This window comes from Lepisosteus oculatus, chromosome 7 (genome assembly GCF_040954835.1).
Source record: "Lepisosteus oculatus isolate fLepOcu1 chromosome 7, fLepOcu1.hap2, whole genome shotgun sequence".
NCBI lineage: Eukaryota > Metazoa > Chordata > Actinopteri > Semionotiformes > Lepisosteidae > Lepisosteus > Lepisosteus oculatus.
In genome coordinates, this window is record NC_090702.1 from 5,690,002 (window position 1) to 5,714,723 (window position 24,722).

The following is a 24,722-nucleotide window of genomic DNA, read 5'->3' on the forward strand; positions in this document are numbered from 1 at the left end:
GCAGATGTGTTTACAGTAAAAAAGAGTAATTAGATAAGAATGACCAATCAATGAGGAGGAAGACAGTGCAGTGTCTGTGCAAGGCACAGTGAAAACAGTGTGCATCGAGCAGTAAATAGTGTGGAGGCATGCAGTCATTGAATACAGTGAAGAAGGAATTGAGCAGATTGCAATATCAGTGGGTGGTAAAAGCTCATGACAGTGGGACTGAGATCACAGGTGCTGTCTCAACAGATGAGTCTCAAGGAGACATCGAAAGGTTGCTCAGCGACCGAGCAGTTCTGACTTCTTTGAGTAGTCTAAATCAGCAGTGTGGGGCAAAGGAGAAGAATGGGATCTCCTTTGAGGTGAGGGGATGGACAGGCAGGAGGAGGAGTTCAGAGGTCAGGCAAGGTGGGGGGTGAGGGAAGGATAAGAGACTGGAGACCAAACTGAATGAGAGTGATTAAGACAGCATTAGGCACCAACAAGCCTTTTGAAATGAACGCCTGCAGCTTCGGGAATCCAACGAAGGGACCAGAGTAACAGTGTAGCACAAGAAAAACAAAGTAAAAAAAAAGATAGATGAGCAACTTGCTTCTGAATGAGTTGGAGAGGTTGAATATGGCCCAGGGCCAGAACTGAAAGTTGTAAACATAAAGGAACAGTCATTCTTCTGCAGTTTGTATTTTAGTTTGAATTTTGTGTTTTCCTTCTTAATTAGTGCCCTCTCAGTAAAAATCTGAAACAAATCAGGCATTAACAATATTCAATAAATTGTTCCTTTGCAGTTAACAAGGGATAAACCTAAACTTGCAACAGCTCAGTCTGCACTGTCCAGTCTGTGGTTTGTATTGTTAAGGTTTCAGACTTTGGAATCTGTCCGAATTTCTTTCAGTAAGCACATTCTGCACGAAGACTTGTTAGAATTGTCACAAAAAATACAACGTTCTTTTCCTTTTCTCGTTTAGTGGATATCACGATTTTATAAAAGCCAGAATATGAAAAAGGATGTTGAATGCAAATTTGAATATCATATAACCTAACAAATGCATTCTTAATTTAGATATGCATTAGGCCATATAGGAAATGTTTGCTAAAGTTGTAAAAGATTTGTGCCGTCTTAATGTTTTGCTCATATTTATGGTTTCATGCAAACTTGATATAAAGATTTGTGAATTTCTTATATTTAAGGAACTTCAATGGAACTTGTGCTTGTTGTAACAGCAGATGTCTGCTCCTATTCCAGGAATAGAAAATCTCTATGAGAGAGCTCTGTACATCCGCAAGATTCTGCTGACAGTGCCCAGGTCTGTCCTTATAGTGATGAGATACCTCTTTGCCTTCCTCAATCAGTAAGTATCTGTGCTAATTATGTCCAGTCAATCACAGCTGTTTCCTGTGCTTCAGTGTAAAGCAAACATAAATTATTTGTAATTGTATGTAAAGAGGTTGAGCTATTAATTTGTAGACTGAGCAGTACAGGGACAAGCTAACAAAGTTTTATATATCGGAAGTTAAAATTATTGTGTCTTTATTATTCTCACTCTTTCTGTAGAGTGAAAAAATGCTAGAAATCATTCTGGCAAAATTCACGCCATACGAGTCACTGAAGGGGGATTCTTAAATACTGCAACAATTCCTTTATTCTTCCAGTTTAGAGGTAGTTGTGGCCAGCTTAAATCTATTAGTGACTTGCTTTTTTATGTCTTAAAAACCTAATACTTTATAGTTTAATTTTTAACTGCAATGTGTATATATTTAAATAAATTGGCTTTGTATAGGTTGATCAGCATCCGATTCAGTGAACAAATGAGTATCCAAAGAGAAACAGGTACCATACCGAAGAGCTAGATGTGTAAGGGAGATATGAATAGATCAAAACTCAAAATGGTCACTCCTGTGCTTCGTACACGTCTCATTACAAGTAACATGTTTACATTACTTACAAGTAAAACTTCTTCATATAGCACTGATAAAACAACATTGCTAGCATGTCCTTAGCAGAGTATACACAAGCAAGATTACTTTCACTACTGTACCCACAGCCCTTTACAAATCAGGAAGGTGCATTACCAGCTGTTTTTTAATGATCGATGAGCGCTGTGCATTCTATCTTTAAAATAATTATACCACCTTTTTTTTGCATTCGGCAACACCAAGTAAGAGAAGAAGAAAAAATGACACATCACTAATGCAAAAATAAAGAACTTTTAAATAGTGTGGAATTTCTTTTAATGATTCCATTGATCCATAATGCCCTGTAAATGAAAGAATATTTAGATGACCATACATTTTGAATTCTTTTTTTAAAATGTTGGCCTTTTAACAGTTATGCTCTATATGCAGGTATGGTCGAAATTATACCCAAGTTACAGTGTGTCCATCACCCGTACCACCCATTGAAGCAATCTTTTCCTTTCCTAACTTTTCTGTGTTAACACAGCTTGTCACAGTACAGTGATGAAAACATGATGGACCCCTACAACTTGGCCATCTGCTTTGGTCCCACCTTGATGCCTGTGCCGGACATCCAAGACCAAGTCTCCTGCCAGGCACATGTGAATGAGATCATCAAGACCATCATCATTCACCATGAGACCATTTTTCCAGACGCCAAGGAGCTGGATGGCCCAGTGTACGAGAAATGCATGGCTGGAGATGACTACTGGTAAGTATTTTATAATGTGAGTTTTCACAGACCAACTTAGTAGACACACATTTGCTACCCTTGGAAGGTACAGTATGAGCATAGGAAAAATCACTGTTCTTTCAAAATTAGTGTGGGACCTGTCCATTGGGAACATTTTTAATGTTAACGTTTAATACTTTTCTAATTAAACCTTTAATAATTACTACTGCGTAGGAAGCATTTCTTGGCATCATTAATAATTGTCATCAGCATTGGCAAAGATGTTTTTTCCCAGGTACTTTTTGAAATAGATCTCCTCCATCCATCTTGTCCATCTTTAAAGGCAGCCTCATGTTCTCCAGGCTTCTGAGAAGCTCTTAGCTGTGTCTACTTTACAACTGGAGGATTAAATATAGCCATGCCTAATTACATGTCTCAGATCAGCTCAGTCCCAAGACATTGCACTCCAGACACGTGCGGCCCCGTTTGTCATATTTCCTTCTTTGAGGAAAAGCCGACAGTTGAAGAACTCTTAAGTCTCCGTCTGCTGTAAACACTGAAGAAGCGATGGCATTAATGCCATTCCTGTCGTTTCTCATAATACATTTGGATTACTTCTGCTGTCTACTAGAAGGGATTAAAATTTTGTGTCAAGTAAATATAGAATTAGTCTGAAATTCAAGGCAAGTGTCACAGTGGTGCATGTCATGAAACTCTCAATACGCTCAATATTTCTCCTCGCGCCTGTTTTGGGAGTTATTATGAGCTGACAGCACTCGTGGGTTAATGGCTGATATAAATGGTTCACATTTTGATGACACATCAGAATCTGATAATTATTCTTTTTGTTCAGAGTTGATTAGTCACCTGCAGTATATGAAATGGAAAGTGAGATATGAAGGGTTGCTAACACGTGTTTGCACATTACAGAAGGTAGCTGATTGCTGCAAAACTGAAGACTGTGTAGAATGATATGCACAATCTGCAGTTTACCTGAAAATTAACTAAGGGCTTTAAAAGATGGCCAGTGTTCAAGATCCAGTCAAGAAATAAACATTTCTCTTTGACATATGAGAGGATGAAAGTTGCTATTTATTGCATTACGTTACACATCAATTTTCTTCTTGATGCATTTTCTTAAAAAAAGGTTCTTTCATCATTAAGATGTGTTATTACTAGGGTAGTTTGTAAAGCTACAACTGATGTTCATTATTCCAGCGACGGTGCTCATACCCATATATTTAGGATCTGTATGTGTATCTTGATTCATGTTTTAGTTTTTTATTCCTATAGGGTTGCAAGCATTGATGTTAGCACCCTACAGTATGTCTTACACATATTTAATTGAAATCTTACTACTCAGCAGGAAGAAATCAGTTCAGTAAGATTTCAGCTATGCCAAGCAAAAAAATAATTAGTATTATTCGATCCAGTGCCCTCCATACATTTGTCTTCGACTGATTACATTGTTTCTATTATTTTGTTATATTGCCTTGATTTTGTGTAAACTACTGGTACTTGATTTTGCAGCAGTTGGGCTTACATCTTCATGTTTGCTTTGAAAGGACACTGTAATACCATAAAAAATTCTGTTTGTCCCTTGCAGCGATAGTCCCTACAGCGAGCATGGCACATTGGAAGAGGTGGATCAGGATGGAGAGACGGAGCCCCGCACCAGTGACGATGGTATGTTCCCATCAGCCTGTCTGCACTGGGGATCTGACCTGACTGGAAACTCTCGGACTCTGATGTGTGTGTTGCCCTGTCCTGTTCCCACTCTGCACAATTTATGGCAGCATCAAACAAATGATGATAAATTGTGCTTTAGAGGTAATGAGGACACCCACCACTGACACCAATGTGTAGCCACACCTGGATGATGCAACGGCAGCCTTAGTGCGCCAGTATACTCACATCACCTATCAGTGAGGATAGGCAATTCATAAATGGGGATTATTAGGAGGCCATGATTGGTAAAGGCCAGGGGGAAATTTGGCCAGGACGCTGGGGTAACACTCCTACTCTTTTCGAGAAACGCCCTGGGATTTTTAATGACTACAGTGAGTCAGGACCTATATCTCATCCGAAGGACGGCACCTTTTTACAGTTTTGTTTCCCCATCACTATACTGGGGCATTAGGGCCCACATAGACAGCAGGATGAGCGCCCCCTACTGGTCCCGCTAACACCTCTTCGAGCAGCAACCTTAGTTTTTCTCAGGAAGTCTCCCATCGAGGTACCAGCCAGGCTCACACCTGCTGGGTGTGAGTTATGTACATTTTGTTCAACACTCAACACAAAACAATGTTGCCGTTCTGTTCTGACATCAGTCCAAAGAAGGGAGACTGCGCACATTCCTGGGCATAAAGAAATGTTGAAAAAAGATCTTGAAGTCTCCAGTCATCTGCGAGTTTTGGATAATGAAGTGAGAGTGCATGCTAATGATGTTCTCAAAAAGAGTAGGGGTGTTACCCCAGCTTCCTGCCCCAACTACCCCCTGGACTTTACCAATCATGGCCTCCTAATAATTCCCATCTAATGAATTGTCTTCATCACACTGTTTTCCTCTCAATTGATAGATGAGTGTACTGGCGCACTTTGGCTGCCGTCGCATCATCCAGGTGAGGGGGCTACACATACTGGTGCTTGATTCTTATTTGCAGGTCCTCCACCAAATAACTACACACTTTCTGAATTGAATTGCAAATTCAAATTCAAATAAAACAAAACTAAGCTTCACCCATGACTGAATATGTAGCAAGAAGAGTTGGCTGCTTCTTTTTTTTGTGAATGTAAGATCAAAGCCCCCACTGAGAGATGGAACTGAACCAGTTTTCACACAGGGACATGGGATATCAGATTACTTTGTTTAATAAATAAATGAAACAAGCACCAGAATTCTGGTGTTATTTGTTGACTCAGACTCCTTTTATGTACTGTTATCACTAGGTCACACAAGAAGCTCTGCTAACATTCAGTGGCAAAAAAACAGGCAACTATTCGGATAATTTGAAAGGAAGTGAGCACTTTTTCACAGAACTGTAGTGTATATCCTCTGAAGGTGGCATCCTCAGCGTTTTCCACTTTGTATTGTATTCATTGTCCACTTGGGATTTGTGGTGTGTGACCCATAACACAGATCTACAGCTTTGCAAGGCAGGCCAGGTCTTTGTTGTTGTAACTGTTGTGCTAGCATATACAGTTGGAGTCCAAGAGGAGTAAAGCCTGTTGACAGTACATTGACGTTTTCCCTGTCTGAGTCCTGGAAACCTGTTCACAGCACTGGTTTTTGTTTTTTCGTGTCAGTATATTTTCAGGATTTCACTTTGCCTGGCTTTTACTTTTGCAGACAGTTGGCGTGTCTGTAGATTGAAGAACTTGGTTATAGTTAATATACTAAATGCTGGTTTGAGTGAAAAACCTGAATCATCTGTGCTGTATGGAGTTGATCAGCTCTGGAGGATTGAAAGTCTTCCTTTTTTCTCTGGTTTCCTGTGGCTGAGTGTACTGTTACATGATCATTCTTATACCACAAGTAAAATGATGTGCATAACTGTACAGCATAATAGTTTTGGTCGACTCAAGTTAGGTTTTAAAAAGGTTGGAAAAAGTGTGACATTTTTAGGGGAAAAGTACATCATTGTACCCCGGTAAACATTCTTAACCTTTACTTTTCCTGATCATGGGAACCATATTAAAAGAAGTTGTGTTTGTGGATAAAGTATGAGCGTCTTTAAAGTCTTTGGAGATAGAGAGGGAGAACAAAGCAAGAGGAACATCTTTTTTTTTTCAGAACGAGAAGTGATTTAAAATGTTTGTAGTCTGGTCTGGCTTTGTAGCCTCTCACTGGGGGGATTCTCTTCCAAGTCAAACAGAATGAGTCATTGCATCAGTGGGCTACGTAAAGGTCAGATGGAATGTATGCAGGAGAAGTCGGAGTCCATTCTTCTTCAAAAATAATGGGCGTTGCTGAAATGTCAGAGTTCAGCAATCACAGCTCTTGAAAGGGCAGAGCGCTGACAGTCTGAACAATAGAGCTCCCTCTCTGGATTCTGCAGTGGGCTGTTCCCACCGGTGTGAGATGGAACCCTGTTTCCATGGCAATAACAGCTGAAGAAATTCCATTTCCCATGAGCCTGTGGTCTAAAGATCCATTTCAGCAAAACCAGTTGTGTGCACTCATGCTCTTTGTTCTTGCATTTTTGCCAGATTTGTTTCCTTAAGTGTTCAATGAGCTTGTCCCTTTGTATGCACTTCCTCCCTGGTTGAAACGGTGCTGTTTCTCTGATATTTTCTTGTCCAAATGTGCCTCAGTGAATCAAAATATTTGTTTTTGTATGAGTCAAAATATTCAAACAGGTGTAGTAATCATTTTTTAAAATCTAAAATAGCATGAGCATTCAAATGAAGTAACGGAAGAAAAAAACTAAAATTAGTTAACTATTATTTGCTTTAAAACATCAGACAAATGGCTCTGTTGTAGTGCACACATTTCTTAAAGCACACTTCATTAACCTAGTCTTATGCTTCTGTGGTTTTATACAAAACCTAATTCCTGGCTGGGTGGTAATGGCTGACTTTTCTCTCATCGAGGATTGATTTTTTTTGTCTACAGTCTGTTTAAGTCAGTTGTTGCCAGGGAAGTGTTTGAAATAAACAGGGAAAGATTGAGTCCGGCACTGGTTTTATGCTCATTGGACTGAGTTACTTCATGAGAATCAAATTTCTAAAGCCTGTATTTTTTCACTAACCCTGGTGTACTGCTGCATTTATCTACCACAAAACAGCCAGACTATCAGTCCCCTATCAGTCACAGGTCAGCTACAGTTGATGAAATTAGTGACGCGCTTCAAGTTTTCAAGAGCTGGTTGTGCCTTTTCCCCTCAAAGCAAAAGCAGCAGTCTGCTTTGTCGTCTTACAGTGGATGGAACTGTTTATGATTTCTCTGTATTGGCAGAAAAGATATTGAAGTGAAGAGTAAATTATTCATAATGTTTCTCTTAAGTGCTGGATCAGAAGGCCTAACTGGCACATTAAGTGGAGATGTCCTGTGGGAAAGAGTGCCTGTCAAAGTTTTCTTCAGAATTAAATTTCTGGGAGGTTTTCAAACTTTGATAACTCTAATTGATTTCACTGTGGAATCTGAGAAAAGGATGCTTTATTTCAACCTAGGCTTTATTAGCATCTCAGAGGCCCTATAATTGTTTGTTTTGAAATTATGGGGAAAAAAATGTTGAAATAGGTTTAGATATTAATACTAATAAGAATAGTAAGAAGCATAACCTGACTTATTTGCCTTGTATAATTTACATCCCACATGTTAAAGCTTTGTCAACAATGTCATGTGATTTTATTCATAAAGCTGTTCCATTTAAAGGTTATTTAAACATAATCAGAAACAATTTTTTCAGTAGCTCCCTCTAACTTGTATTGAGGCTTCAATACACTATGTAGTTTACATCTGATTTTACTGCATCGTTATCTCATTGTTTTTTTATAATTATATCACCATAGTATCCTCTTTGATCATACTGTATTGGATCACAAGGCTTTGTTCTCAGTTATGATGTGACCGACCTGCACTAGTATCCAATCAGGAGACAAGGAGCAGCCAATGAATTCTATATAGTGAGCATAAAAAAATCAGACTACGTGTGAATGTGTAAAAAAACGTATCTGAATTCCGCTTAACGATTATACAGTATGTTTCTGGCATCATGTTGATTAGTTGATTATTCATGACCAACTCTTATATGCTCAAATGACTTTGTTTGTTGTGTGAGCGCTAAATTACCTCCTTAGTGAGAGAACTGATTGGGCAGAGGTGATGAGGCTCTTTTTAATAGCTGCAAACTTTTTTTTAATGCTGCTTAATGTAGAAAAATGCTGTATTCTAATGATAGGAGAAATAAAAGGGTTTTGTGGTTGAAATGTATGTTCAAACTTAGTACTTATAATGAAATGTCTGATATAACAGCAAAATCACTCTACATTTTATTTGTCCTGCATCTCATGTAAGGATCTCATACTGTCACTCAACAGGACCTTTTTTTGACAGTAAAAATGCCAACACCGGCATTCAAAATATTGTGTCTGATGTCTTAAAAAAAGTTTTCTTTTTTCCTTTGGAGTTTGTACTGTACATCAATCTTCTCCTATGGAGCCATACAGAGAGGTGGTCAAGGAAGCCATATTGACTTTCAGTGTAGTGACTCAGACTGTTGGATTTGTCCATCACAGGAAAAAAGATTTTCATCATTAAAAAGTGAGAGAATCCTGTCCTTCAGATGTGCGTTCTCTTGGTGTTTAACAGTCTGTAGCACAGCACTGCGTGAGCTTTCAAGCTGTTTCCAAGATGGCGTTCAAACGTTTTTGCTTTCAGTTTAAAGTACAGTTCAGTTTTCAGACCTCAGGTGCTTAATTAAAGGTAAAGAACGTACATTTTAACTTTCCTTGCCTGTGCCACCTCTTGCTACATTAACACTTTAAACATACACTTGGCGCAGGATCAATTTTGTTCTGTGCAAATAGCTTTGAAAATAGACAAGTGGATGCTGAAAGTCTATATATGAATTTTCACTGTTGTTCAATTTCTTGGCTTGTAGCTTCATTGACGACTGAACAATAGCTACACAGAAAGCAACATAGCTCCTTTAAATCTAGATGATGTTTTTCATGAAATGAGTGGTGTTAAGCAGTTCATGTCTGGTCTTCTTCATGTTTTAATTAATGTGTATCATTTCATAGATCTAATACCAGATGCTGCATTAATCAGAATTTGCTGTTGTATGTGGTCTGTGTATAAATATTCACAAAGGGGTTTCAGCATAAATCTCAAACGTTTTTTCATGGTTTCCTGTCATTTTTAAATTTACTGAAAGGCGATACTTCTCTGAAAGCAGATTTTAAACTGACTTTTCTCCCTTTGGTGTTTTACTAAGATTCTGCTTGTCCTTCCCTTACGTACATAAGTAGACACAAAGAAGATTACAGCTCAGTTCACCTTTTGTGTGCATAATAATGCATTTGGTTAGTGTAAATGTTTTCTGGTAAAATGGAGCTTTTAGTGCTTTCCTGTTGTTTCTTTTACAACTAGCCCAATAATAAGAAAGAGTATCCTATAACCTTTAGCTTGAAGATGACTTTATTGATTTCATGTCCACTAAATTTGTTGGAAGACTGACTGAAACGAGGACGTCCATGTTTAGACAGATAAAATAAGGGTTTTCACATCCCATTGACTTGCCATTCCCTAATAACTCCTGTTCACCGAGGCAGAGATGAACTAGTTTTCCTCAGTTAATGGTCAAGGTGTCATGAACACTACGTGGGCTCTGTTGACATCGAAAGAGAATATGTCAAGATATTGTGTACACAATTTTTTATCGTTTATCATCAATCGTTGATGCCTTAGGGGAGGTGTTTTAGAATGTCTATGGCTAAGAAAAATACAATATATACAAGAAATCCTTTGTTCCCTGTACAATCAGTACAGTATATTAAACGCAGCTAAGTGACTTTTTACTGTGTGGAGATATTGGATTGTATGTGATAGTAGATGAATGTATATGTACTGTGTGGTGTTTATGACTATTGTTTGTTTTTAATGTGTATTTATTTTATGTTGAGTGTTTTTTTTTTTTGTACTTTTGTATGGTGATGGCAAACGCACCCAAAAAAACCCTTTTGGAGAGACAATAAAGTAATATCTTATCTTAGAAGGCATAATATTTTACTCTTTAAACAAATAACGATCACAGCAGCAGTACGTGACAATTCTACTGGAATTGAGATGACGTGAGCAGATGTGTTCGTCTCCTAGGCTGCATCGATCTATGTGTGAATTATTGCATTTAGGATTGCAAACAAAGGTGTGCAAATCTTTTGCCGACATCTGTATTTGCTTATTTCAGTTTATTGAAGCACCTATAGTTTTCAAGTACCCAATGCCACCATTAATTTAAAATGAGCACATTTCCTCCAAAATAAATGGTAGGGTATTTAGCATTTTCAAAGTGCAGTTACTGACTGCAAGGGTTACAAATTTGATGGGGTTTTTTCCTGCACGCATTTATGGATAAACCTGTGGATTCTTTCTTTTTTCTTCTTCCTCCAGAATGTGAGCCGATTGAAGCAATAGCCAAGTTTGATTACATTGGCAGGTCCGCCCGGGAGCTGTCTTTCAAGAAAGGTGCATCACTCCTTCTCTACCAGCGGGCTTCAGATGACTGGTGGGAGGGCAGACACAATGGGATTGATGGACTGGTACCACATCAGTACATAGTGGTTCAAGATATGTAAGTGCTTTTCATTTTTCCATCCATCCATTGTCTAACCGCTGATATCCGTTTCTTGCCAAGGAAAGCTGGAGCCTATACCAGCAAGCAATGGGCACAAGGAAATATACACTCTGGATGGGACGCCATACAAAGACATAAACACATTTACTCACACCTAGACCCATTTTCCTTGAAGCCAATTAAACTACCAGTATATCTTTGGACACTAGGAGCAAACAAGAGAATCCATAGGACCCGTGTGAATATGGGGAGAACGTACAAACTCCACACAGACAGCATCCCAGAAGCTGAACCTTTGAACCCAGGCATTTAGCAATGCAAAGCAGGAATGCTAACCACGGCACCACCATGTCACTCTCTTTTGCTCAATCAAGTTTTTAATTGAAAAAGATTGTGAATATTAACCCTTGCTTGGTGAAGCCAGTGGTGGTTTTTGCTTTGTCTCTTTTGTAATGCCAGAAGTAGAGTACATGATTAAGGATTCACTACAAAGAGAAACAACTTAGCAGTAAGGAACCTCTTGAATGGAGAATGGCGTTGTGCGTTGTATCTCTCTCCAGCGAGTGGCTGGCAAGAAAGAGCAGTACGTTAATAACAGCATTGTAGGGTGTAGTTCACAGCCTTTTTCAGTTTGTGTTTTGCTAGTGTTTATATTTTCCAGTAGGCTTACATGTAATGGATCTCCTAGCGTGTAATGTGCGATTCTCAGCAGTGTCAACATGTCTCACTAATAGGAGGACAGCCTTTGGCTGAGCCCTTTGTTTGCTCTTTTTAGGCACTGTGAACTGCCTGTGAATTATCCGAAAGGCAGCATATCAAATTCTAGGTTTGACCACTCTGTAATGATCTGGAGACTGCTTACTGTATGGATAAAGAAAGGTCACAGGACTATAATGTCTATAACAGGCCTGTAATATATTATATGAGACAGTTAGGGTAGTCTTCACTCACTGGGGTTCCCAGACAGCACTGAAGTCTTCCACAGTGGGAGGCCAGCATTTTAGTACTGTACATGTCTGTTGTTTTCATGAGTTGTGTGTATCAGGTGTAGGGAATTTCCTGTGAAAGACCAAAGATCAAATCCTAGGTCCCAACACACACACACACTACATATAAAAAGATCTCAAAATACAGCTACTCTATTGTTGCCCAAAAGTGAAAGTTTTGCCTGTAGGGCCAGATAATATAAATTAAAATAATTTTATTTCTCTAGGGAGCTGAAGTAAGCTTGGGAGAAGGCTTTAGGAGATGTTTGGTTCCATCATTTTTATATCTTTTTACTTTCCTTTAAAGAGATATTTGTGAGGCCAATAGGCATTTTATTTTTTATATTCTCATAAAGGTTTCTAACTCACTCCCATAACTTGTTGAGCCCAAGGGAAAGTGTCCTTTTTTCCCATGGGAAAGAGATGACTTTCTCACTTTGGTAAGATCTGTTAGGACCATTTTCTCTCTAATAATGTAAAGTTGATATCTAGGGTACTAAGTTGCTTAATGTACCTCTCTTCTTGGAAATGAGTTTGGTGTCCCTTTTATTATCATTGTTTAGAAAAAAAAACACCTTCATTTCTCATGGCTTTGTATAGTTTTCTGAGCATTAATTTTCTTTTTCTATATCATTTTCCAAGTCTTATCTCTTGTCTTAATAAGATTGTTAAATAAAGTTGTGTATGAATTAATACCTATACAGCTATTGTACTGTTTCTTCATGGTCAGGTAGAAGCTGCTAATGGTTTCTGTAGCTCTGCAGATGAAAGTGGAAAGGCCTATCATTGAGGACAGTTGAGCTTTTGTGCCCACCTTCATTTTTCACTTAATATTGCTTCATCTCCGAAATTCTTGGCAGTCTGTAGTGTTGCTTTCAGTGCAATTATAGCTCCTCACTGCTCTGTGTAGTACTCTGAGACTTTTAAAAGCACCTCTGTAATTGGCAGAAAATAGTGAGTTCCAAGGGCAGGGTGTTCTGTTTTTAACAACATTAGTTGCTGAGTTGAGTGCGTTTGATGACAACTTATAGATGTGAGTTCTTACAATAGGCCACAACGTTTTTTTTCTTGTGATTGAGCACTGAGGTTCCCTTACGGCGGCTGTGGCTCGTCGCAGCTGGAATTAGAAGAATTATTTTTACCATGTTGATTTGAAACTCACATCACATGAGTAAGTGTTCAAAATAATGAGTCTCGGGTCATTAAGGTAGTGGCGGGCAGGGAAATTTCCTGTCAGTCCTAGAGTACAGCGAAAGATGAATTTATGCAAACATGTACTCCAGTAACAGTTAAAAATACTTTTACTTCCAGTCCTCCCTAAACTTTAAGACTACCTGTGGAAGATGAGTATGTCTGTAAAAAGAGGACTTAATGGTACTTAGTATGACTATATTGACAATTTTATTTGTTGCTTAAGAAGTCTTAGCTGAAATTAGGGATAGATTATTTTTTCCCCTTGAAATTATGGGAAGATAAACATACTGTACTCATACTGTGGGAATTTGGTAGAATGGAGCTGACACCATGACTGTCCGTTTGGGTGCTTCTCCTCTCACCTTTTCTTGACTTCTTATGATGGAAAGTAGAGAGAAGGAAATCATTTTTACAAGTATATATAATATTTTGAGTAGTGTCCTCTTGAAGGTAAATGTTTTCATGGCAAACAGAATCCTAACGACGAGATATGGTATGACACAGGCAATGTGAATATATGCATACAGTACGTGCAGCATATGAACCCACCTCCTTCTTAATCTGTGAATTCGGTCCTGCACAACACTGCCATTGAGGGTTTTCTATGCCATGAAGTGTGCAGTCTTTGTACAAAGTTCAAACAACTGTTGGATCTTTAATCTCACATATGTGGAAGTGATTAAGGCTGGCTGTCCATATTGTCTGATTTAAATAGGAATGACTCTTTAGGAATGAGCTTCCTTGCTAAGCAGATCTGATTACCATGAAATAACAGCAGTACAAGAGCACAAGTCCATTAATCACAGCCATGCGTATTAGTGTATTCTCAGAGGTGAACGGTAAATCCGTCACAGAGGAATGTGTTATGATTTATAAAACACAGCCACGCTCCACAAATATCTAGAGGAAAGAAAAGAAAGGATGTACACCCGTATCTCTTTTTACATATGTTCTTTTTTTAATGAAAATGCGATACTTCTAAGCATGTGACTTGTTACCCACATGTTGGATAGCGAAAGCCAGCTTCGAAACTAGAAAGAATCCAAAGAAAAACTTCGAAAAAGTCTGTCAAATGTAGAGTGAAGGAGAAGGCATCAAACAACTTGAGACATGTGTGATATAGTTTACCGCATCTTGCTTCATGTGTTGTTTGCTGTTGTGTGCGGTCTTACTTTTCATAAGAATATTTGTGGTTAAGACCTTTTTTGTGGGCCCTAAAGGTGTTAAGAAAATAAAAATTGTGAAAGTGTGTGCGATTACACAAAAAGCAAATAAAGTGGTTACTGTACTTAGGTATGATTAATGATGTCTAACTAGGTAAGCAGTGTTTTTTATTGCTAAAAGCACAAAACACAGTATGAATGTGTTATTATTGTTGTTCCTTTGGTATTTTTTAGTGAAATTACGGATCATAATTTATCCCCCTAAGAAATAATGGAAATGTTTTTTTAAGAAGTTTTCGCTCTAAAAAAAAGGTTCTTCTGGGAGTTCATTCCGTTTGTAAAAAGAGGTACGGGGATATTGCCAAAAAAAACCAGCAACACCACGGATTTTGTGCTTCATTGTTTTTGTTTTTTTCCTCTCGGCTGCACAGTACGATCCTATTCCTGTTTCACATGTGTCACTCTCCTTTTTCCTTTTCAGGGACGATACGTTTTCGGATTCTCTGAGTCTGAAAACGGACAGCGAGGCCAGCAGTGGACCAGTGGCTGAGGACAAATGTTCCTCCAAGGATATCAGCTCTCCCACAGAGCGACTCCCTGAGAGTTTTGTCAGCAGGTGACTGAATTCCTTAGCACCTCTATTTTCCATCACTAGCAGAGCAGTCAGTGCACAACCCTGATGCAAAGCCACAATCTCTTGGAAAGAATGTCTGTGGTATTCAATAGTCCAAGGTTACAGTCATTGATTGTGGCTTAAAATAATGATTTGCAGGACAATTAAAGAGATGTATCCCACTCCATTATTGCTTAATTAGCCATTTACATTGAAATAATTCCAGTCCAGGAGAAAGGCATTCTGAAAATGGATGCTGGGTAGATACTTCCCCTTGCTTTTGGATTCGTGAAATGGAGCTTCTAAAACATTGTTTAGAGAGTTGTGTTTCATGTATCCGAAAGGAAAAATGTGTTGCTGCTGCAGTTCCCCTCAAATGAGACTACCCAGCCTAACATCCAGCTGAGAAAGAGCGAGACAACCATTTCTAAGAGCTATAAAAACATCCATCTGTCCATTTTTCTAACCACTTCGTCCAATTCAGGATCGCGGGACAGCTAGAGCCTATCCCGTAAGCAACGGGCACGAGCCAGGATTCATCCTGGGTGGGTCACCAGTCCATCACAAGGCACACACGGACACAAACACAGAGACACTCACACCAGGGCCAATTTTCCCAAATGCCAGTTGACCCACCAGCATGTATTTGGACTCTGCTGATCCTAGAGCCCCATTGCTGCTAGGCAGCACTGATATCCAGTGTGCAGCACCTGTGACATTATGAAAACAGACAGAAGATTACCCAAATCAAAGTCCACAAGTCATTTAAAATCTGCAATAGTCTTGCTGGGAAATAAATTCTATAAACCTCTGTGTCAAGAATGTTAAAGAATAAGGAGATATAAGGTCTCATTTATAGCACATGGGGTGGTATTTCTGTGCTCAGGATGTGGAATTGCTTCACTGACAACATGTCAGACAAAACCGTTCTCTTTTGACCTCTCTACACCTTTTCCATTGTGCGCTTCATAATGACAAAATCCGAACTGAATAAAAAAAGGCAATGATGGTCTGCTTGAGAAGCTTTGGATTATGAATGGAATGGATCTCCAGATGCCGGCATATTGCTAAAGATGAGTTTTTTCTCCAATTTCGTTTTGGAAATTTGGATTCATTCCTTGTGCAGATGCGATGATTTTCATATTAGATATGAAACAAAAAGTGGAATATTTAAATGGAGAAATACACATAAATAAAGTCAGGGATCCCTAATGTGGGTTGTATTACCTATTTAAATGGCATTTATGCTAAACTGCCTCTGTAAATCGTGCAGTAAGTGGCACTAACAAGCACTGAAATGAGGGCTTCCAATATGTTCTAGGATAAGCCCAGCGAGGAAAAAATGAATTGGATAGACTTAAGAGTTTTCAATTACATTGGTACTGTATAATGTGCAAAGCAAAATAATAGAAATGGAGAAATTAATCTACAACCATGTCAAAAAAATTGGGATGACTTTGTCGGTGCCTTTGAAGGTTTTATATCCATCTATACTTTTTGTGTCCCTCTGTAGTCCTATCTTTCCAAGACTGGGGAAAAAAAAGGTCTGGTTCTTTTAGCCCATCAGTGTAGGATATTCCTTTGATCCCAGGAATGTATTTAATTGCTGACTGATTCCAGGGCACAATGGTCTTGGTAACTAAACTTGTGCACAGTACACTAAATTAGTACAGTTTAGTAGAAATTTAATTTAATTTCTGTACTTTAACTACAGTATATATCCAAACAATTGCCTGTTTATTGCTTTCCCGCATATCCTTGACTATGAAAATAATGTCAGCATAAACCTCTTGAGTCTTTCTCATTAGTAGCCTCTTAAAGGTGACTGTTTCCTAGTTGATATTTGTCTCCTAGTTTTATATAATCTACAAACACACCTTCAGTGCTACAAACAGTTTTTTCAGCTGTTCTTTTTAAAGCCAGTTTATAAAGTTCATTTAATAATAATAATTTGAGTGGACACTCCACTCAAAGCGCTTTACAGGTAATGGGGACTGGATGACCTGGATAATGTGATGGCAGCCATAGTGTGCCAGAACGCTCACCACACATCAGCTATCAGTGGGGAGGAGAGCAGAGTAATGTAGCCAATACATAGATGGGGATTATTAGGGAGCCATGTTTGGTAAAGGCCAAAGGGAAATTTGGCCTGGACGCTGGGGTTACACCCCTACTCTTTTCGAGAAACGTCCTGGGATTTTTAATAAACACAGAGAGTCGGGACCTCGGCTTTACGTCTCATCCGAAGGACGGATTTGAGTATAGAAATAGTCTTGGCCCTATATTCACACACTCCCAAGCTAATGCTTCTTGTAATAGCAGAATTAGTATCTAGATGAAGTACCAACAAATATCTAAACTAAAACCAAAGTGAAATAGAACTCAAGAATGTGTGGAAATGAGAGACTGCAGTAAGCAGCTCACATGTCCTAATGTCCTATGGAACAAACTAGGTAAATGTGTTTCTTTGGCTATCGGGATGCTTTCTAAGTGTGATGGCAGTGTGTTCTGCTCTTCCCTGCTGTATGACTGGGGAACATGTGTTCATCAATTTAGACTTGCCACCTGAGGAGAAATGAAAAGATTATTTTTAATTTATAGAGCACTTATTCAGTTGTTATAGATTTATATTTTTACTGTAAAAAAAGTAATGGTCCCTATGCTTCAAAGGTTTGTTTTCGTGGTTGTAGTGATATTGTTTCTCCGTCGGTCTCCACTGAATCTGCCCTTCTCAAATGCATTTCCGGGATTCTGCGTTTTATAAGTGACTTTCAGCACATACTGCTGTCAGCTCTCAGAAAAGATCACCTTGAATGTAACACTGCAGATCACAGTGGTACAGTGGTACTTGTCTGCTGCCTTCACAGTCTGTTTTTAGTAAGAATGTGATCCATCCATGATAAAATATCTGCGAAATCAGGACTCGGTCTTCTGTGTCCTTGGGGGTGTGACCAGATAGATCCTCGTCATTTAATCTGTGCTTATTTAAGAAATATTGCTTGTCCTTTTTATAAAATCTAGGACACATCAGTGCTTTATAGAGTACATTAAACAGTTGTGGTTTTCTAATAAATGATCAGGATCCAAAACCATTGAATGCTTGGGATCTCAGGGGAATTGTACTGGGGAATATGGTCCTAGTCTCAGCATCATGACAGCCACAGCTTTAGGATTACTAAACTCATCTTCCTGAGCGGCCTAGTTTTTTTTAGGCTGTAAATTCTACCAGCCAGAATGTTAACACCACTATTCCTTCACGCAAGCAAAGTCTTTTCTTACCGTCTTTGAATTATTAATGGGTTCTTCTTCCATTCCCATGAAACTTTTGAAAACCTCCCCCTCTGCACAGGAAAACTGAACAAGTGTATAAAATCTCAAAGAACGGTGACAGAGGTGTTTGTTTCTTATGCCCTGAACCAAAAATGCTCACGTTGATGATGACAAATACTGTAATAGTGTTACTATTAATAATAAGTATTTTTGGACTGGTATTAACCAAGTTATGCTAATTGAATTTGCAATGTATTTTTGTTTCTTAATTGTCTCCACTTTTTTTTGCAACTTCCCTTTATAACTGTGTAATTGCCAGTTGCTAATGACTAACTACCTGCAATGGTGTCTACTCCAATGCTCTATTAAAGGGGAACTGCAGTCCCAATTTCTCAAACCGGTTATTAAATCTCAGAAATAAAATTAATTCATTGACATTAGAGGGAAAAATGCTACATTTCCAGTTAAGCACAAAATCATGAACTTTGTGAAAGTACTGTAAGTCGCCTTGTTGTCGCAAACTAGGATTCAAGTTGTGACATGATACGGCCTGCTCACTAGTCACAATAACGACTAATGTAATGCGATGTATGAGCAAATAAAAACAGGTTGTGCTGCAGACGTTTCACCGCAAAAATGTTCCAGCGTGATCTGCATGCTAGTTAACAAGTAAGTCGTATTTTTCGGCGAAACCGCATTGAAATAAAAGCAATATTTCTATTGGATTAAAAGAGATGTATTCACAAGCCAGCTTACACCTAAACAAGGCTCCACAGCTGAAACGTTGTATTTTCTTCTCTTTTCAGCAAGGAATAAACCTTTACTTCATCCTTTGCACCTTAAGTGAACTTAAACATGATAGCACAAGACTAGTTGTGCACTGCTGCTTGAAAAGCATTCAGCTAAAAGGCAGCCTGCACATACAGTAAGCAGCTCTAGAGGTTAAGTCGCACAAAACGATATTCATTGTTATATCCTCTTTTGAAGTAGCACATACTGTAGACTCTGATTTCAAGTGTTTTTTGAGCAGTTTCACAAATGTTAATTTTGAAGTTCAGCTGATGAAAATGGTTTAGCATCAATGTTTGTTTTACAATGTTTTAAAATGAACTTTTCACATGGACTGTTGCTCTGTGATCTCTTCATTTCTGATGAGTTTGAAAATGTTGATAATGGAGACTGAAAACACCCAACAACTTTACGCTGTGGAACAACCATCCATGAAAAGCTAAATTCTAAAGCCTTTTTTTTTAAATAGCTTGTTTCATAATTGAATACTATTCTGAATATTACTGCCTGACATTGTGTTTGTATCCAGTTCATTTCTATGATTCTATCCAGCTGACTTCCATACTCCTGTCAGCAGGCTGTATTTATGCATCTTCTGGTAGTGTAATAGTTACAGACTGAAACTAAAATCAATGGCTTTTAACTGGTTATAGGAAATTCAGTAGTATGCATGATGTAATCTGCATCAATTACTGCTTTCTGTGAGAGGAAGGATGACATTCTGTGCATTTTAAACTTGCATATATGTATTTAATGAAGTCTGTGAGTAAACTAAGTTACTCCTGGAATTCTTCAGTCTTAAAATATACTTAGAGTAAACTTCCTTTTCTCCTTTTGTCTCCTTTAAAGTCCAGATTCCTTTAAAGTCCTTTAAAGTTCAGATTATCGATACAAATGTAAAAAAAAAAACAATTTACAGGACCGATGCATTACATTGATGATAGAAAGTTGTGTTCTGTCCCAAAATAAATGTAAAAGAGAGAAAAACGTGAAGCCTCCCCGCCTCTATTTTCTTCATCTGACTTAACTTTCTGGTAGTAATAAATGCTTTTGACAAACAACGGCTCAGTCTGCAAATTGGGCTTGCTGACAGTGTGATAAACTAGTATGCTGTGACAGCTTTTAGCGAGATGTTGTTGCACAGCATTAAACAATTTCCTTATGTTGCAGTAAAAGACATCAGGAAGAACTGAAACTGATATAGTGTACAAGTTGCTCTTTGTAGTGTCAGTTGTTGAAATACCTGTCAGGGTCACTGTATGATCTGTTGGACTTAAAATAGAGCTCCCTCTCATCTTAGCAAGAGGCTTTAGAGACAAATTATTTTTATGTAAGTGCAGCATTATTTTCTTATTAGAATCCCATAAGAGATGTGCAACTATTATAAGGTGTCAAAAAGCACTAGAGCTAAACAGTGTATTTTCTGCTTTACTGCTGATTCATCTATATATTCATGATTTATTTAAAACATTGGGTGCAACTACTGTGCTTCATTATTACTTTGAAGATGCAGATTGCTTCAAGCCAAGCGGCAATTCTGTTAAAACAAAAAAAATAAATAGTTTGCACAGCAAGTTTTATGTATTTATGTTCTCTCTCCCTGGGATATTCAAAGAAGGTCCATTCACAAGCTCCTTTTTCCAAAGTTTATTAGGATTTTCTCATATTTCGGGATTAGAAAAGATCAGTATTGATGAGTCCATCGCAAACCTCAATAAAATTATAATGTAGACCTCCAATATACAGTACATCACAAAATAGACTGAATTTCTAGGTATGTGCAGCGCCAGGTTCTGCAATTCAGAACGAGACAAGAAAACGTTCGGTGAGGTGAAGCGACCCTGTAAACAAGCAGGCGTGTGAATATGTCCCTTTTAATCCAACAGAAATATTGCTCTTGATTTCTGAGATGGATAAATGGAACTTAATTGTTAACTCTGCGTGCAGATCACGTTGGAACATTTCTGCGGTGAAATGTCTGATGCAAAACTTGTACTTATTCGCTCTTACATCACATTACATTAGTATTATGGGGACTAATGAGCAGGAAGGGCAGCATTAGTCACTATTCTCGCAACTCATGGCGAGACCAGGGCTTTGCAACAAAACGGTGACTTACACTACTTTCACAAAGTTCAAAATTTTGTGATAAATCAAAAATTTGTCAACATTTCTTCTGTACGTCAATGAATTTATTATTGTTGCTGAGATGTAATAATTGGTCTGAGAAATTGGGACTGCAGTTCCCCTTACATCCGGACGTTGTAGATTTTCTGAGCGTTTTCTTTTCTGCTTCTCGTCCTCTCAGACACAGGAAACGAACGGAGGCCCTTCCTTCACGCAGGCCCCTGGTTCGCCCCCTTGATGGCCACTGCGCCGTCCACCCGTCGCAGGGTCACGTCAACGCCGCCCTGGAGATGAGCCCCGCCAGTGCGGTCAGCCACTACAGCCCGCGGGCCCTGCTGCAGAGCCGGAACCTCGCCGTGGACAGTCCCGAGCGCCGGCGTCGCGCGGGCCACGGCAGCCTGACCAACATCAGCCGCCATGACTCCCTGAAGAAGATGGAGAGCCCGCCAATTCGCCGCTCCACCTCCTCCGGCCAATATAGCGGCTTCACCGAACCGCACAAGGCCCTGGACCCTGAGACTATCGCGCAGGTGAGGGCTGAAAATTGAAAATGGGTTCAGAATGGCTGGTTTTCTTCTCTGGTTACAGGGAGTGGGAGTCGCAAACTAGCCGCACCGTGAGTTCAGAGGTACTGTACAAATGAAAGTGTTTTGGAGCAGGCAGGAGTGTCATGAGGGAGTTGTAGCCATTCAAGATGAGGTGCAGGGAGGGATAAGGGTGGCCTCTACTGGGAGAAAACAGAATTGGCTCCAGGTGATCACAAAAATGAACTTACTGTAATAATAATAATAATTGCTTACACTTATATGGCGCTTTTCTGGACACTCCACTCAAAGCGCTTTACAGGTAATTGGGACTCCCCTCCACCACCACCAATGTGCAGCATCCTGTAGCAATAATAATAATAATTGCTTACACTTATATAGCGCTTTTCTGGACACTCCACTCAAAGCGCATTACAGGTAATGGGGACTCCCCTCAACCAGCACCACCACTGATGGATGATGTGACGGCAGCCATAGTGCGCCAGAACACTCACCACACTAGCTATCAGTGGGGAGGAGAACAGAGTGACGAAGCCAATTCATAGATGGGGATTATTAGGAGGCTATGACTGGTAAAGGCCAATGGGAAATTTGGCTAGGATGCTGGGGTAACACCCCTACTCTGGGATTTTTAATGACCACAGAGAGTCAGGACCATGGTTTTACATCTCATCCAAAGGACGGCGCCTGTTTACAGTATAGTGTCCCTGTCTCTATACTGGGGCATTAGGACCCACATACACTGCATGGTGAGTGCCCCCTTCTGACCCCACTAACAGCACTTCTAGCAGCAACCTTAGTTTTTCCCAGGAGGTCTCCCATCCAGGTACTGACCAGGCTCACACCTGCTGAGCTTCAGTGGGTTGTCACTTGTGAGTTGCAGTGTATTATACATGCACAGGAAGGTCTATCACTATTGTAAGGTAATTCTCTTTGATCAGTTCAGACCAGTTCTACTGGATATGTTAGCTCTGGAATACTTCCAGAGAAAATAACTTGAGCACAATTGTGTACAGTGTATCCAGAGCCCAAAGCACATGCTAGACAGTTAAATGCTGGACTTGCCTATAGCTGTGGTTTCTAAAGGGACATTCAACGACAGATAAACAGTATGTTGAAAGCTTTTAACCTCTCCAACTTTGCATGTTTTTGGAAATGGTAGTAACAAACATGTCCCCCGTGATAATTTTCAACATGATAATTACAAGGCAATCTGTCATAGTGCTTGCTAAACAAATAGCACTGTGCAATTGTGGAGATAATGCCACAATGGTTAATACTGGAAATCTAGAACAACTATATATAGAATATCTAATGAGGTGAGGAGTTTTTTTTTTACTGCAGAGCTCATATCCATGAGCCTGAGTAACCATATTTTATGTGAAAGTCAAAGGAAGATAAAGTTTTTAGGATTTGTTCATTCTCAGGACTCGCTGAGACAATTAATTTTTAATATTGTAATTTCCCTACACTTCATAATGAGATTTTGTAGTTAAGTCCAGCAGTCTGAATGGCAAATAAAGGATTTTAGGGTTGTCTATGATGCAGAATTGAACAAACTGAGTGCATCAGGAGAAGGATTCCATGACATGAAATATTATTTTTTACACAAGCACAAACCTGGAAACGTACTATAACAAAAAAGTAAGCCGAATCAATACTTATTATCAAGTGGTACCTAATCATGCTAGCTAAATTCTTTTATACACTATGCCTTTTTTTGCGACATGCATTTTTCATACATTCAAAAACTGTCTTATATTAATATATTCATTTAGGTTTCATTGAGCCTTTCCTTACAGACAGCTTAACTGGATCTAGAACTAAGAGTGTAATTAGATCAGATATGTTGTGTTCAGCAGGCAACAAATTATTTAACAGAACTGATAAAAAAATCTCTGTCTAGAAGCTCCATTACTGAAAAGTATGCAAAGTGCAAATCCGGGGACAATTTATCTGTAGAATTGAATTCCTCAAGAAGTGTGATCTCCCAGCAGAAGTGAACATTCTGTTATTGAATCAATTCAGTAGTGAAGAACAGTGATCAGGGTTCTGGACCTGCAGCTGGAAGCTTACAGTACCAAATCCTGATGTGTGGTGAGCGTTTTGACGCACTATGGCTGCCGTCACATCATCCAGGTGGGGGCTGCACATTGGTGGTGGTGGAGGGGAGTCCCCATTACCTGTAAAGTGCTTTGAGTGGAGTGTCCAGAAAAGCGCTCTATAAGTGTAAGCAATTATTATTATTATTATTATTATTATTAAATCCTACTCTTTAGCAAGGTCCTCTATAACAATGCCTAGATGTATAAATGGGTGTTTTGCATAAAAGCAAACCAGTTATTAATAACTTTAACAACATTTATTTTATTATCTAATTAATAATTAAGTATTATGCATTTGTACATGACAAAGTGTAAACATCTTTCTATCCCCCTTTAGATAATGTAATCAACGCCCCGAGAGTGAGTGGCCACAACAGGAAAGAAAACAAACTGCCACTTTTGTTAAGGAAAATTGCAGTTCTCTCTGCTTCTTGTAAACTGACTTGTATGCAGTTCTGCTCCCTCAAATATCAGTCAGATCCCCACTTTCTTTCATTCCAAGGCTGAGTGGGGGTGTGAAACAGTAGATCATGCTGTAAAACCGACTGTGTCTCCCTTGAGAAGGCAGTACAGAAAGGTAGTAGTGGTTAGTGCTTTGGATCCATTAGGGTTGTGAGTGCAAGTTCCCAATATGGACAGTACTATTGCTGTTGTAGCATTAAGTGAAGTATTGCACTGCCATTCTTATGTCTGTTGATCTTCTTATTTTACTAATTAAACAGTATGGGTGCCAGTGTATATTATCTGTAATAGACATCCCATTTGGGTTTTTTGTTTTGTTTCACACAGAAACTTCAATAATCTGGTATTTAAGATTAGAGTTTTGGCAGGTAGGCAGGTCTCTGTAAATCAGTAGCAGCTGAAGATGTGTGCAAGACAGTTACATTTGTCCATTTGATTGAACTGATTTAAACCTCCCCTTTAGGTCTTGTTCTCCTAATGTCTTGGAGTCTTACAATCAGGTGTTAGGTTGGTGTGTTACACTCTGGAATCTGTCCAGAGAAGAGCAACCAGATACG

At 39.0% G+C, this 24,722-nt stretch overlaps 1 protein-coding gene across 2 annotated transcripts in view; it reads left to right on the forward strand.

Annotated features, from left to right (window-relative positions):
• Window positions 1–24,722, forward strand: part of srgap1a (SLIT-ROBO Rho GTPase activating protein 1a) — a 143,538-nt gene that overhangs the window by 113,449 nt on the left and 5,367 nt on the right. For both annotated transcript variants that reach the window (XM_069192058.1, XM_069192060.1), the window contains exons 16-21: window positions 1,229–1,334; window positions 2,426–2,650; window positions 4,218–4,297; window positions 10,728–10,908; window positions 14,736–14,870; window positions 21,235–21,583. In XM_069192058.1, the coding sequence (XP_069048159.1) occupies window positions 1,229–1,334; window positions 2,426–2,650; window positions 4,218–4,297; window positions 10,728–10,908; window positions 14,736–14,870; window positions 21,235–21,583 (1,076 nt within the window). The remainder of the gene's footprint in view (window positions 1–1,228; window positions 1,335–2,425; window positions 2,651–4,217; window positions 4,298–10,727; window positions 10,909–14,735; window positions 14,871–21,234; window positions 21,584–24,722) is intronic.